Source organism: Corticium candelabrum, chromosome 12, assembly GCF_963422355.1.
Source record: "Corticium candelabrum chromosome 12, ooCorCand1.1, whole genome shotgun sequence".
Taxonomy (NCBI): domain Eukaryota; kingdom Metazoa; phylum Porifera; class Homoscleromorpha; order Homosclerophorida; family Plakinidae; genus Corticium; species Corticium candelabrum.
Window position 1 is genome coordinate 825,001 of NC_085096.1, and position 15,000 is coordinate 840,000.

Here is a 15,000-nt window from a genome sequence, read left to right on the forward strand (position 1 = left end):
GCAAGCACATCAGCATTGCATGCAATCCAACAGATGTTGAACTGTTGATGTTAATTAAAGCAGCCTCACATGCCAAGTGTAGTGGTTCGTTTCCATCTTTATCCACTGCATCAATCTTGGCATTATGTTTTAGTAAAATAGAACACAATTCAGGACAGCCTTTCTCTCCACCAGCTGTTGTATGTAGTGGTGTTTGTCCATCTTCATTCAATGCATATACATCTGCTCCATAATCCACTAACATCTGGACAATCTGAATGTAACCTTTTCTAGCTGCATGTGTAAAGTGTGGTTACCATGACGATCTGCTACATTCACATTTTTATTTGTTATCAGTGGACATGCAACACACAGCGGGAGAGTCGAGAGCTCTGTGAAGAGGAGTTTGACCTTCATTATTGACAGAAGTAACATCAGCTCTGTGAACTAACAGTTGACAGATATCAATACGATGACAAGCAGCAGTGAAATGAAGGAGCGTATTTCCATTCCTGTTTGTCTGACTGACCTTCGCACCTCGTGACAGCAACAATGAGCAAATATCTGACTTTCCATGCCAGGCAGCCCAGTGTAGAACTGTTGTTCTCAACCTACTATCCACATCATTCACACTCCCTCCTTAGCTTGTTCAACCAGTCGTCAAACATTCTTCCAGTCTTCCTTACTTGCAGCTTCAGCGACATTTTGTTCCAGTTCACTAGCAACACGACCACACAACACAATCACAATTTATCGACATCTCTCAAACATTTCACTAAAACCATACTCGTGCTGCATGACACCGCGCATGCACTGACACAACTCCAACTCCACCATCTCCAACATAAAAACCACAACTGCAACAGCTAGACTCAACTTCTGCAACACCTCCAACACAACACCCACTAGTAGAGATCATATACCCGTAGACAGAATTTTGCTATTAAGAATTCCCAGACGGAAACCATGAAACTAGTGATCTAACGCTATACTTTCAAGACAAAGACTAAAAACAAGAAACACAGAGGCCTCCAGCTAAATAGCGCGAGAGATCTATCCGACGTTCAAATAATGACTTCAATAATTCGTACGTGGAGACTCTGTATTTCGTCATTCCCGGATGTTTAATGCTGAGAGGAGCTTCTTTACGAAGCATACGTAACGCTGATCTCATCATCACTGCACTGTCGAATGAACGACAAGCTTCTCATTGCGCATGCACTAAAGACAAAGGTCAAACGACCAGGTGCATCTGTGGAGCGAGCTGCCATGAGCGGAAAGACGTACGTACTTGCACATCTGGAAATTACAGACAGATGGACAGACAAATAGACAAGTAGACAGACAGATGGACAGACAAGTAGACAGACAGATGGACATACAAGTACACATACATATGGACAAACAAGTAGACAGACAGATGGACAGACAAGTAGACAAACAGATGGACAGACAAGTACACATACATATGGACAGACAAGTAGACAGACATATGGACAAACAAGTAGACAGACAAGTAGACAGACAAATAGACAGACAGATGGACATACAAGTAGACAGACAGATGGACATACAAGTACACATACATATGGACAGACAAGTAGACAAACATATGGACATACAAGTAGACAGACAGATGGACAGAAAAGTAGACAAACAGATGGACAGACAAGTACACATACATATGGACAGACAAGTAGACAGACAGATGGACAGACAAGTGGACAGACAGATGGACAAACAAGTAGACAGACAGGTAGACAGACAAATAGACAAACAGATGGACAGACAAATAGACAGACAGATGGACATACAAATACACATACATATGGACAGACAAGTAGACAGACAGATGGACATACAAGTAGACAAAAAGATGGACAGACAAGTAGACAAACAGATGGACAGACAAGTACGCATACATATGGACAGACAAGTAGACAGACAGATGGACAGACAAATGGACAAACAAGTAGACAGACAGGTAGACAGACAAATAGACAGACAGATGGACATACAAGTAGACAAACAAATGGACAGACTAATAGACAGGCAGATGGACATACAAGTACACAGACAGATGGACAGACAAGTAGACAGACAGATGGACAAACAAGTAGACAGACAGATGAACAGACTAGTAGACAAAAAGATGAACAGACAAATAGACAGGCAGATGGAGAGACAAATAGACAAGTAGATGGACAAACAGATGGGGACACAAGTAGACAAACAGATGGACAAACAAGTAGACAGACAGATGGACAGACAAGTAGACAAACAGATGGACAGACAAATAGACAGGCAGATGGAGAGACAAATAGACAAGTAGATGGACAAACAGATGGGGACACAAGTAGACAAACAGATGGACAAACAAGTAGACAGACAGATGGACAGACAAGTAGACAAACAGATGGACAGACAAATAGACAGGCAGATGGAGAGACAAATAGACAAGTAGATGGACAAACAGATGGGGACACAAGTAGACAAACAGATGGACAAACAAGTAGACAGACAGATGGACAGACAAGTAGACAAACAGATGGACAGACAAATAGACAGGCAGATGGACAGACAAATAGATAAACAAACAGATGGACAGACAAGCAGACAAACAGATGGACAGACAAGTAGACAGACAAATGGACAGACAAGTAGACAAACAGATGGACAGACAAATAGACAGACAGATGGACAGACAAATAGACAAATAGATGGACAAACAGATGGACAGACAAGTAGACAGACCGATAGACAGACAAGTAGTAGACAGACAGATGGAGCAGACACTTGGAGAAAGACAAACAGCTAGATGAACATTAATTTAACTATAAAAATGGACTGATGGATAGATGTAGAGATAGAAAGACAGACATACAAATGGAGAGCGACAGACAAGTAGACAGACAGGTCAGCACGCATATGAACACTACAGACATGGAGACATACACATAGACAAATCGATGAACAGGCAGATAAACAGACAGATGGACGGAGTTATGAAAGATGAATAGATCTGCATTGAGCATGCAGCGCATAGCTAGGTACGTGCACATGTAAGAATGATAACAGAAAGATAACACTGTAGGTATATACTAAACATGCAGGTGGTATGTGAGAGTGACATGAGTATAGTATGTATCGATAGTGTAATGGGTACACGTACGTAGATCGAACAAAACGCCAACCTACACCACCAGATCAACAGATGAATTGACAGATAGGCAGACCGAATCCAGTGTTTTTAACAACAGACAGACAGACAGGAAAGAAAGAAAAATAATTGTAGGGCACACGGACATACATAGACACAAAGTGCTGGTTGCATTTTTACAATTTTATAAATATTGAGAACACAAGGTATTGGGTTGGGAGACGAGCATGAGGTTATATTTATATACAGATGAGTTGATGTGGTTAGTCAATCTAGACAAGAAAATGAGGCAGATAATCAGCAAACATACAAGTACCTCAGTTAAGTGGACAGACACATACATACAGACAGACAGATTGGTGCGTATACAGAAAGACAAACAAATAGACAAACAGACAGACAGACAAATAAAACAACATGAAAAGCATACAGGCAGACAGACAGACAGCTGAATGCGTTAACTATCTGCATTTCTCTAGTTCTTTTTTCTTTTGTAGTATGTTGTGCACCCTAAGTTTTTGCTCTATTGTTTCTGTCAGTATTGTGGATCAAGCGTTTGGTGAGGGACTCTCTTGTCACACAAAACAGGAAGTCAATATCATCACAGAGAGAGTATGAAAGCGCATATCTGTTCACACACACACACACACACACACACACACACACACACACACACACACACACACACACACACACACACACACACACACACACACACACACTGACACAAACTGACACACACTGACACAAACTGACACACACACACACGCGCGCGCGCACACGCGCACGCACGCACACACACACACACACACACACACACACACACACACACACACACACACACGCACACGCACACACATGCGCTCACGCGCGCACACATGGTATACAAGCATGCACACTAGTTATATTAACTACCTCAGATTTAGTGTACACTGTAGCGTGTTTTTAGGTTGACAGAATAGTAATTTGATATTTTTGTTTGAGTGCCACGATTTGTTTCTGCTATTTATGTATTGCTCTACTTGTTTGCAACCATTATATACCAACACTTTGTCGCTTCTACAAGAACAATTTATTCAAACAACTGAGAATCAGGAAGAAGAAATAATGGCCATCGAGCAGCAGACATGTACAGCTATTAGTAAGTTACTGATTTGTTGATATTAATTATTTATTGTTGATGTTGTTTGCTTGTGGCAGATTTGAAGAGCGTTTTGTACCTGGTCGGTATTGGTCTGTAATACTTAATGCCACTTATGGTTTGTTTGGTATTGGCTCTTCTTGCTTAGTCATTTGGTATGTTTCTGATTCTATTTTGGGTTACTGTATGCCCAATGGATGGGTGGGTAGGCGAACGAGTAGAAATGAATGCGTCCAGACAATTGGACAGAAAGACGATGTAGTCAGGCTTGTATGCACATGAATTGGTGGAAGGATGGGTGATGGGTGGACTGTGACAGATGGACAGACATGATGACAGACAGATGGCAAACATACAGACAAATGACTAGACGTGCATCTAGCAGTACAAGAATTAGAAATGATGATACATGCAGATGAATCTGAGCTAAACAAGATCATTCACTGATCGCATAGTTGGTCAATACAAAATGTCGACCTACAACAATACAACAAACTGATTTATTTTAGTATTGGGTTTATATGCATTTTATATCTATTACAGCTGGCTAAAGGGTAAAGCACTGCTCAGTGCTGTTTTAACTGCTTTGCTGAGTGCATCTGTGCTTACGTAGTTGGAAGGAGGTTGTGTTCTTATCTTAGTCAAGCAGCTTGGCTTGTTTCAGTCCATTTCTTTTTCATTCAGTTATTCATACTTTTCGTTCTATTATATTGTACATACTGATTGACAATATGTGCCATTACCTGCAATAGTTGTGCACTTTACCACATGTTTACAAGACTGGAAGGCAGACAGACAGACAGACAAACAGACAGACAAGCAGACAGAAAGATAAAGACAACAACAGCATCTGTACACCACATAAACCTATGTACACAAACTTCTAGGATTTAACTGTGTATAGCATCAATCTTGTTCTTTACAAGAGCTACAAACGTGTGCTACTCAAACAATAATTGTGGTCGTTCTATTCACACCAGTACATTAGGTTACTGCGACTAGCAGCCTCGTGATGTCCTCTAGCATAAGTTGCCACATACTGTATGTACAGATACTTCACAAGATCAATATATTGAACAGTTGTGTTCATCTTGTTAGATTCATTACTGCCTTGAATCTTGTTGCTCATTCTACTGATCAAGACTTACGTCCATCATACGTAGAGCTCTAAGCAGCAGATCCAATGTTGTCACTTCAATGTGTATGCACATGTTCTTGCTAAATTCTGAAAAGGCAAATTTATCATTACTAGAATGATTGTACACTGTGTATCTGTATGTATACCCTATATACATTCAACGGTCAGCTCTCCCACTTGCTTCTGCACCTTTCACTGCTGTGGTGCTACCTGGTTCACAGTTTCATCTCCAAACACTTCATTTGCCTGAAGTCTCAGTCCCAAGTCAAGTAATGCTTTGATTAGTGAATGACGATGAGCGTTGAGACCACGTCTGTTTCTCCAGATCTCCAACATGGTTTTAGCTTGAACCAATAGAGATTCAAAATTCTGAAATGCTATTGCTCTGATTTCTCCTGTAGTAAAAAGGTCTGGAGCTAGAGTTAATGCAACGTCTTTCCAATGTGCTTTTATGCTTATAGCTAGACGACTCAACTCTTCTGGTTTTACCTTGTCAGCATTACAAACTGCAGACCAATAGAAAATACAACAATAATTATGAATGCAATAAAATCTGTTATGTAAAGATTACACGCAGGCACACACGAGAGTTAATTCATTTCAATGCATTCAATAACTAGTTCTATTATGAGTCTCAGTTTATGCAGATAAACCAAAAAAATTCATCGATCTGACTTTAAATTGACTGTCATATTTTAGACGTCTAAATAGCAGTGTAATATGCAATAAAATGGTTCAGATCTTGATCAATAAATTTTGTTGATCACACAAACTATAGCCTAACCAATTCTCTTATACAATCAAACAGAATTTCCTCAAACTATTACAATTATTAGTATTCAACTCTCACACGTTTGGATGTTTTGTTTAATACTCAAAAATTAAACACTGGCAGCTTTAGCTACTTCAGTGAGTTGTCCTTTTTATCAGCCGCGCGTGCACGCACACACACACACACACACACACACACACACACACACATGCACATGCACACACACACATGCACACACACACACACACACTGGCAAAAAATGGCAAATGTATAAGGAGCTGCCGTTAAACGGTAATGGCTCCAGCCAGATGGCTGGGTTCCTGTGCACTAAGTAGGAGCCATGGGCCGTGCTAAGAAATCTCCTAGAGCCTGGCCAGGTGCTCATAGGAGCACCGACTGCAGCACCAACTGTGGTGTGGGCACCCAAAAGTCTCATCCGGACTCCAGTGACTGATGGACTTTGTCGCAGTTGGAGGCCTTTGCCACCCCAGTCAATGACCAGATACTCATTTATACTCCTGAGTTGAGAGAGGCAATTGTGTGTAAGTTTCTTGCCCAAGAAAATTATGTCATAGCTCGTCATCACTGTCACTTGAACCTGCAACCCTGCAAGGTGCCGGATGTATTCACTCTAAAAGATGACTCTCTAACCAACTGAGCTATCGCACCACACTCACTCAATCACACACACACACACACACACACACACACACACACACACACACACACACACACACACACACACACACACACACACACACATGCACACACACACACACACACACACACACACAACTGTATACACCATTCAGTACGTCAGTATCCAATTCCATAACTGTCCGAAAAAGAGCCTCAGTTGATAACCTGCACTGTGTCCAAATGACAACCCAGACGCTGTCATTCAAGTAGAGGTGGTTAGTGTATCATATTGCATTCATGTAAAGTATGCCTGGCAAAATTCAGCACAACAAAGACATAGCACTGTAGACTGACAGTACATGTTGTATCATGTCATGTGGTGTTCGAATTAGCTGCTACTCTCCTCGGGTAATAACAACGATATCCTCAACGTGCCTATCGATAACTAGTAATTGACAACACTCAAATCAAAGCACGCACCGATGCTGTTCATGAACTAGTTTACACTCTAAAGTCTCAGAATTAAATAAGGCTGAATCTGATGTAATCTAATAAACATGGCTGTTTCACTAGGATGTTCATCTTTGGAAGCTCTTGTTCAGACAGTCGCTTATTCACACATTTTTGTAATTACTAATTTCAACAAGGACATTTTTACTGTAAACATTGATCAAATGGGCACTTTTTTCGGACATTTACAGTATTATTATATAGTCTGTGACACAGAACTAAATATAAAGTCGATAGTCAACTATATTAATCTTACCTGTGGCTGCAGGTGATCTCAACATTGTAGTACGTGTGTCTGAGCTCTACACACAGAAACAAGTCATGCACAGATGATACACAATTGTGATAACTAAATTATTACCACAACTTGTCAAAAATGTCTAGTTTATCTCACCTGGCAGTATTCTTCTAGCACACAAGCAACATCATTTCTGTATATTGCACTAAGAGCCTTTATCAGTCGTCCTAGTGTAGCTCCATTAGGAATTACCATCCTGCACCATCGCTTTAGCACATAAAGAGTGGGGCTCACACACTTCTTGCTCACCACGTCTTCATTAAGAGGTCTGTTTAACAGCTCAGACCATAACCTCCTCCAGTCATCGCCTAGATCATCATCTTCATCTAAAAGTTTAGACACTGCCAACATACAGGTTGCAGTTGGTTCAATAAGGGACTTGACTGGTGTCATATAGCTGACTAAAATACAAAAAATTAATAAATCATTAATTAATACAACAACATAGTACAACAAGTCAACAAAACATACTAGATTTATGCTGTAATGGCTGAGAAGTGCCACATACTGTTGACATCATTTCAGTGTCCTAAAAGTAAACAGCAATTCAGATAGAGACAAATATACAATACAAAAGTTACTCACTGAAAACTCAAGTTGTGGATACCAAAGAGAAAGTCTGTCAGGAGGTTGAATTTCATCTTTTGTCACACTGCTGTAGAGCTCAAAACGAGTATGTTGATATCCATCCAAAGAGATAAACTCAACTGTACAATTTTGTGATTCTGAAATCGATGCTTCATACATAAATCCCAGATGCAACTTCAGACCTGCCATTCCTTGCTGTTTCGCCTTGTTGACAACATCCACAATCCACTCACGAACAGCAACGCACACCTTGGCATTGAGTGCTGTATGTGCCAACACAGTCATTTGAAAGTTGTATCTGTTGAGAGCAAACTCCAGTCGATGACCAGGATAGATGTGGAAGTAGCCCACATTGCGATAAATAACTGCCAAGCGACGAAAACGTTTACACAGAAGAGTCAGTACTCTGTAGAATAATGGCTGAGGAATGCGAATGGGAGCAGATGACAAGATGAGAGGCAATGACTTCAGCTCGTCATTCATCTTGCATGATTCAAGACCAGCTGCATGCTCCAAAAGGCAAGGAATGAAGCAAGCGTCACTCTCTAACACATTCTGTTCTTCCTCACTATGCAATGGACCTTTGCTTTCTACTTTAAAATTAAGGAAATCTTGGTAATTTGCTGTCTTCAGATTCTCCTCTTCCAAAACAGAATACTCACAGAGCAAATCATAGTGCCTCATCAGTGACACAATGAGACGTTGAGCAGAACCGGCATCTGATAAAAGATGTCTCACAAGAGACATTGTCATGATGCCTTTCTCTTTGCTGCGCTTTACATCATTCCATAACATGGGAGGAACATCATCTTCCATGTATATCGTGATCACTTTCTGCAGCTGTGATACAAACCATTCCACATCTAACACGACTTCTTCATCATCTCCACTCTTCAATGCCATGGGATGATACATCAACACTGCACGACTACTCAAATACTGCAGCAACACCAACAGCTCCTCTCGACTTTTGATTCCAGCAGCATTCATGGCAAGCTGCAGTAATTCATCAACAGTTGTCGTCTTCTTTGTTGGAGAGGAGACTTTCACTTCTCGTACCTTCTGCTCATACTTGAGCCATCTGATGGGCAATCTGTGATGTTGGGCCACCTTGTGAGCCACATCCTCTGTCTTCTGACGAAGCAATTTCACCTGTGGATCTACGACTCCACTGTCTGGATCTGTCACTGTGTTATCCACATAGAAACACATTACATCTTTAGATGCCCATATGATATGCTCTGCCAGCACTGTGCCCTCCAGTTTCTTCCTTATGAATGCATCCTGTTTCTCCATCATCCCTGGTTGCTCCTTTAGCTCATCAACATGCGTTCCTACTAGAAACATGGCAGGTGATCTGATTCCTACTTTCTCAAATATCATGATACGACGTGACTGATCACCTTCCATGATATGAACACCCGATACCCACTCTTCCAATCGATCAAAGTTTGTTTCGTTATCAAACAAAGAAATGTGGATAATCTTTCCATCTTCTGAGCGAAACTGACATGGAGTCTTGCCGTCCATTGGTAGAGAAGCATTAAACACGATGTACATAAAACTAGCTTTTGACATAATCAAATGATGTGTGACATAGAACACATTCTGACCAGCATAGTCCAACACAGTAAGCATGATTTCTTTCTTAGCCTTTTGACGAGACTTTCGGTCTCTCAAATTCTTGGAAACCCTTTCTTGAATGTGTTGAGGTAGAGTAGTTGTATTCTCAGTAGAAGGAGCATCAACACTGCCAGACAATATCGATGTCACTTGTGTTGCATTTATTCCTGCCGATTGGAAATTTGCAGTTGGAATGCTTGTCTGCTGGTTTACTGCTTTACTTTCCTGACTGCTGTGTAAATCAACCGAATATCTTCCAGCCATAGATTTGCTGTCTCCTTCGACAACTAAATTGTCTACATTTCTAAAATCTGATTCAATCTGATCTAACACGGAACATGTTGTAGCAACAAGCATGCCTGTACCACCTGATGCTTTTGTGTTTGTGACTGGGATGTCAGACAAATATCTAGAGTCATCAATTGGCAACAAATTTGACGACGTTTGTGATGACACCAACAAATCTGATGCAACAGATGGTGGTGGAACTGCTAAAGTTGTTGGTTTTTGAGAAGTAATGGGCAACTCCTGAGAAAAACCATTAAGTGGTACATGAGGCAGTGAAAGTTCCATGCCAACAGGAGCAGCTTGCTCATGTAACTCCTGCTTTGATGATTTTCTTGTAATGTGGGAGTCTTTCTGTTTCATTGGCTGTTCACTTTCTTTTGACTTGAAATATTGATCTTTCACTTGTGGTGTGTCGAGTGTATCTGCCATATTGATCACAACATTCTTCTCATATATTTCTGTGTAGTCAGCACTTGTGAGAGGGTTGGTCCAGTCACATGCTTCCTTCACAATAATCTGACACTTTGGATCAAACACCACTCCTCTTGTGCTCGGCTCATCACGATTGAACTTCTGCAGAGTGAGAGATTTTGTTAAGCTAGTCTTACCGGCACCATCACGACCGACAACATCAACACGTAAAAACACATCCACTGCTGATCCCTCATTACAACTTGACAGATAGATATGCAATGCTGTCTCTCCTTGAGACACAATCTCTTCAGGAAATGTTTCTATAAATAAAACAAATTTCAATACTCAAATAGAAAGCAAATGACATGTTTCATTCACTCACCAGTAGCCTGAATGATTGATGCCATTTTGACATTTCCTCGTGTTTCTAATCTCTTCAAAGCAGATTCTCCACCAATTTCAACTTTACTCAAATCAGCACCATGAGACAGAAGAAGTCTTGCTACATCATTCTGCTCATTAACAACAGCTAAATGCAATGCACCTATTCTGCCTCTCATCTCAGGGTCAATAGTAGCACCGTGTTCTATCAGCAAACGACATAAATCTGTATCTCCCAGCTTCACTGCTAGATGTAAAGGAGGGTCCTTAAAAGTATGATCTCGATAGCTGTGAGGCACATCTGCATTTACAGATGCTCCATGATCAATCAAATGCTGACAAAATGTAATATTCTGCTCTTTCACTGCTATCTGAATGAGTGAGTATCCTATTGTTGTATGACAGTTTAGTGCTCTCAGAGATAATCTATTTGAAGGGTCTAACTTAGCACTAAATTTAATAATACGACGACAAGTGTCAATGTCGTTAGCTTCATGAGTACTACTGAAAATGGCCACAAGATCTTCTTTATCAATAGTCACCTTCTGTAAGTCATCTAATATGGCTTCACCTGACTTTTGAAGCAAACAGCCAAATGTCTTAGCAAGTCTGTTCTTCAAAGCAACATGTAAAGGTAAGTTTCCTTCTCTGTCAGCTATATGAGGGTTCACTCCATGTGATATCAACTTATCACACAACTCAACACATTCAACACAACTCTTACAAGCCAAGTGCAGTAATGTCTCACCACACACATTCACTACATTGCAATCAGCATCATTTTCAACTAACACATCAACTGTGTTCATATTTCCTTTCCGAAATGCAACATGTAAAGATGTGTCTCCATTGCCATCTGTAGCATTCACTTGAGCTCCCTTTGCTATGAGCATCACACAAACCTCAGGGCAATCTCTCTTGCTACAAGTTGCCTTATGAAGAGCAGTTTGTTGAGAATTATTTGTAGCAAAAACATCAGCATTGCAATCCAACAGATGTTGAACTGTTGACATTAAAGCAGCCTCACATGCCAAGTGTAGTGGTTGGTTTCCATCTTTATCCACTGCATCAATCTTGGCATTATGTTTTAGTAAAATAGAACACAATTTAGGACAGTCTTTCTTTCCACCAGCTGCTGTATGTAGTGGTGTTTGTCCATCTTCATTCAATGCATTTACATCTGCTCCATTAGAGAGTAAGAAACAACTTGTTCTTGTATGACCTCGTTTCCATGCCAAGTGTAGTGGTTGGTTTCCATCTTTATCCACTGCATCAATCTTGGCATTACGTTTTAGTAAAATAGAACACAATTTAGGACAGTCTTTCTCTCCACCAGCTGCTGTATGTAGTGGTGTTTGTCCATCTTCATCCAATGCATTTACATCTGCTCCATTAGAGAGTAAGAAACGACTTGTTCTTGTATGACCTCGTTTCCATGCCAAGTGTAGTGGTTGGTTTCCATCTTTATCCACTGCATCAATCTTGGCATTACGTTTTAGTAAAATAGAACACAATTTAGGACAGTCTTCCTCTCCACCAGCTGCTGTATGTAGTGGTGTTTGTCCATCTTCATCCAATGCATTTACATCTGCTCCATTAGAGAGTAACAAACGACTTGTTCTTGTATGACCTCGTTTCCATGCCAAGTGTAGTGGTTGGTTTCCATCTTTATCCACTGCATCAATCTTGACATTATGTTGTAGTAAAATAGAACACAATTCAGGACAGTCTTTCTTTCCACCAGCTGCTGTATGTAGTGGTGTTTGTCCATCCTCATTCAATGCATTTACATCTGCTCCACAATCCACTAACAACTGGACAGTCTGAGTGTCATCATTTGTTGATGCTATGTGTAAAGCATGATTGCTGTTATCTACTTCAAATTTCATCATTACAGATTCATTTGCCAATTCCACAGGTTGTTTCTGTTGCTTGTTTAGAGATATTCTGTTAGCCCCATGAGATACCAATAAACTACAAGTTTCAGAGTGAAGCCTACTGCATGCCAAGTGTAGTGGTTGGTTTCCATCTTTATCCACTGCATCAATCTTGGCATCATGTTCCAGCAAAATAGAACACAATTCAGGACAGTCTTTCTTTCCACCAGCTGCTGTATGTAGTGGTGTTTGTCCATCTCCATTCAATGCATTTGTGTGGGCATGGTTAGAGAGCAATAAGCAACCAGTTTTTGTATGACATTTTCTACACGCCAAGTGTAGTGGTTGGTTTCCATCTTTATCCACTGCATCAATCTTGGCATTATGTTCCAGTAAAATAGAACACAATTCAGGACAGTCTTTCCATCCACCAGCTGCTGTATGTAGTGGTGTTTGTCCATCTCTATTCAATGCATTTGCACTGGCATGGTTGGAGAGCAATAAGCAACCAGTTATTGTATGACAATTTCTACATGCCAAGTGTAGTGGTTGGTTTCCATCTTTATCCACTGCATCAATCTTGGCATCATGTTTTAGTAAAATAGAACACAATTCAGGACAGTCTTTCCATCCACCAGCTGCTGTATGTAGTGGTGTTTGTCCATCTTTATTAAATGCATTTGCGCTGGCATGGTTAGAGAGCAATAACAACCCAGTTTTTGTATCATGTTTTGTACATGCCAAGTGTAGTGGTTGGTTTCCATCTTTATCCACTGCATCAATCTTGGCATTATGTTCTAGTAAAATAGAACACAATTCAGGACGGTTAGACCATCCACTATGTGCTGTATGTAGTGGTGTTTGTCCATCTTCATTCAATGCATTTACATCTGCTCCACAATCCACTAACAGCTGGATAGTCTGAATGTTACCATTTCTAGCTGCTATGTGTAAAGCTCGGTTACCATGACGATCTGCTACATTCACACTCTCATTTGTTATCAGTGGAGGACACACAGCTACAGGCCTAAGCCAACAGGTAGGCAGAGTAACAGCTATGTGAAGAGGAGTTTGACCTTTATTGTTAACAGAAGTAACATCAGCTTTGTGATCAACTAACAGTTGACACATATTGACAAGATCATGATAAGCAGCGAGATGAAGCAGCGTATTTCCATCCTTGTCTGTCTGACTAACGTCCGCGCGTCCTGACAACAAGAACGAACAAATATCTGAATTTCCATGCATGATAGCATAATGCAGAGCTGTACGGCTGAAGATTCGATCCACATCATTCACGTTCCCTCCATGTTTCACCAGTCGTCGAACCTTCTTCCATTCTCTATTCCTCGCAGCTTCAGCGACCTTTCCTTCCATCTCGTGACGTAGAAGTTTACCAGAACGTTCACTAACAACACGATCACACAACACAATCACTTATTCATCCATATCTTTCAAACATCTCATTTCTCTTACACAATCTCACAAAACGCTGCGAACGCTTGAAACAGACTCCACCCTACGAAACGACAACGACCAATCACACAACGACACGACTCTCACGTGACAAAAAGAATGACGTAATTTTCTTCTTCGCACAAGTTAGCAGTTCTAGCAAATTTCGTTTTATCTCATGGCGTTAAAGTTTAGAAAACATTCAGCAACACGATGTTTCAAAATTTCAGTCACTTTGCGCTTATCGTTTGATCTACGAGCGAACGCACGTGACCATATTAGCTGCATAATTTGAAAGCTCCCGGATAAGTAATACGTTTGACGTCCGAAGTACGAAGAACGCGTTGCTGTTGTTTGTCACCGCTCTGGTTGTGGTTTCAGCGTTTTCGTGTTATACGGGAACCGGGCACGACAGCGCGAGAGGGTCTGGTACGAGGCTACACAATGGGAGGAAGAAATTTACCATGTTGTGAGGTCGTAAAGCTTGTCACGCAAGTCTTTATTGGCATGATTTGTAGCAACACGTGCTTGTTAATTTCCACTTTCGGTTGACGTTCATGAAAATAAGCAGTATCTGGTTGATTTCAATGAACCTGTCATTACATTTTCACTTTTAAGTTACTGGGTGATGTAATGATCAGTTTCAATTAGTTGGTTTTACTATGTTGTCATGGCAATTAATTAATTTTTGTGTACATGTCACGATGTGTGTATCCATGATTCTGTTGTGTTTGTAT

The 15,000-nt window shown here is 40.7% G+C and overlaps 3 protein-coding genes across 3 annotated transcripts in view; 1 reads left to right on the forward strand and 2 right to left on the reverse strand.

The window, feature by feature from the left end:
- Nucleotides 1-5,217: 5,217 nt before the first annotated feature.
- On the reverse strand, nucleotides 5,218-10,173 carry LOC134187851 (uncharacterized). The gene is made up of 6 exons (XM_062656017.1): nucleotides 8,223-10,173; nucleotides 8,109-8,166; nucleotides 7,734-8,038; nucleotides 7,596-7,641; nucleotides 5,565-5,924; nucleotides 5,218-5,505 (listed from the first exon to the last, which is right to left on the reverse strand). The coding sequence occupies exons 1-5, from the start codon at nucleotides 10,110-10,112 to the stop codon at nucleotides 5,611-5,613; spliced, it is 2,613 nt and encodes an 870-aa protein (XP_062512001.1). The 5' UTR covers nucleotides 10,113-10,173; the 3' UTR covers nucleotides 5,218-5,505; nucleotides 5,565-5,610.
- LOC134188275 (ankyrin-2-like) lies at nucleotides 10,145-14,551 on the reverse strand. Its single transcript, XM_062656471.1, has 7 exons — nucleotides 14,498-14,551; nucleotides 14,269-14,327; nucleotides 13,623-14,216; nucleotides 12,722-12,878; nucleotides 10,933-12,181; nucleotides 10,214-10,870; nucleotides 10,145-10,152 (listed from the first exon to the last, which is right to left on the reverse strand). Exons 1-7 carry the CDS (start codon nucleotides 14,549-14,551, stop codon nucleotides 10,145-10,147), a joined length of 2,778 nt encoding a protein of 925 aa, XP_062512455.1.
- A 121-nt stretch (nucleotides 14,552-14,672) lies between these two features.
- Nucleotides 14,673-15,000, forward strand: part of LOC134188020 (LRP chaperone MESD-like) — a 1,204-nt gene continuing 876 nt past the window's right edge. Inside the window, exon 1 of the mRNA XM_062656202.1 lies at nucleotides 14,673-14,737. Coding sequence (XP_062512186.1) covers nucleotides 14,708-14,737 — 30 coding nt within the window. The 5' untranslated portion in view covers nucleotides 14,673-14,707. The remainder of the gene's footprint in view (nucleotides 14,738-15,000) is intronic.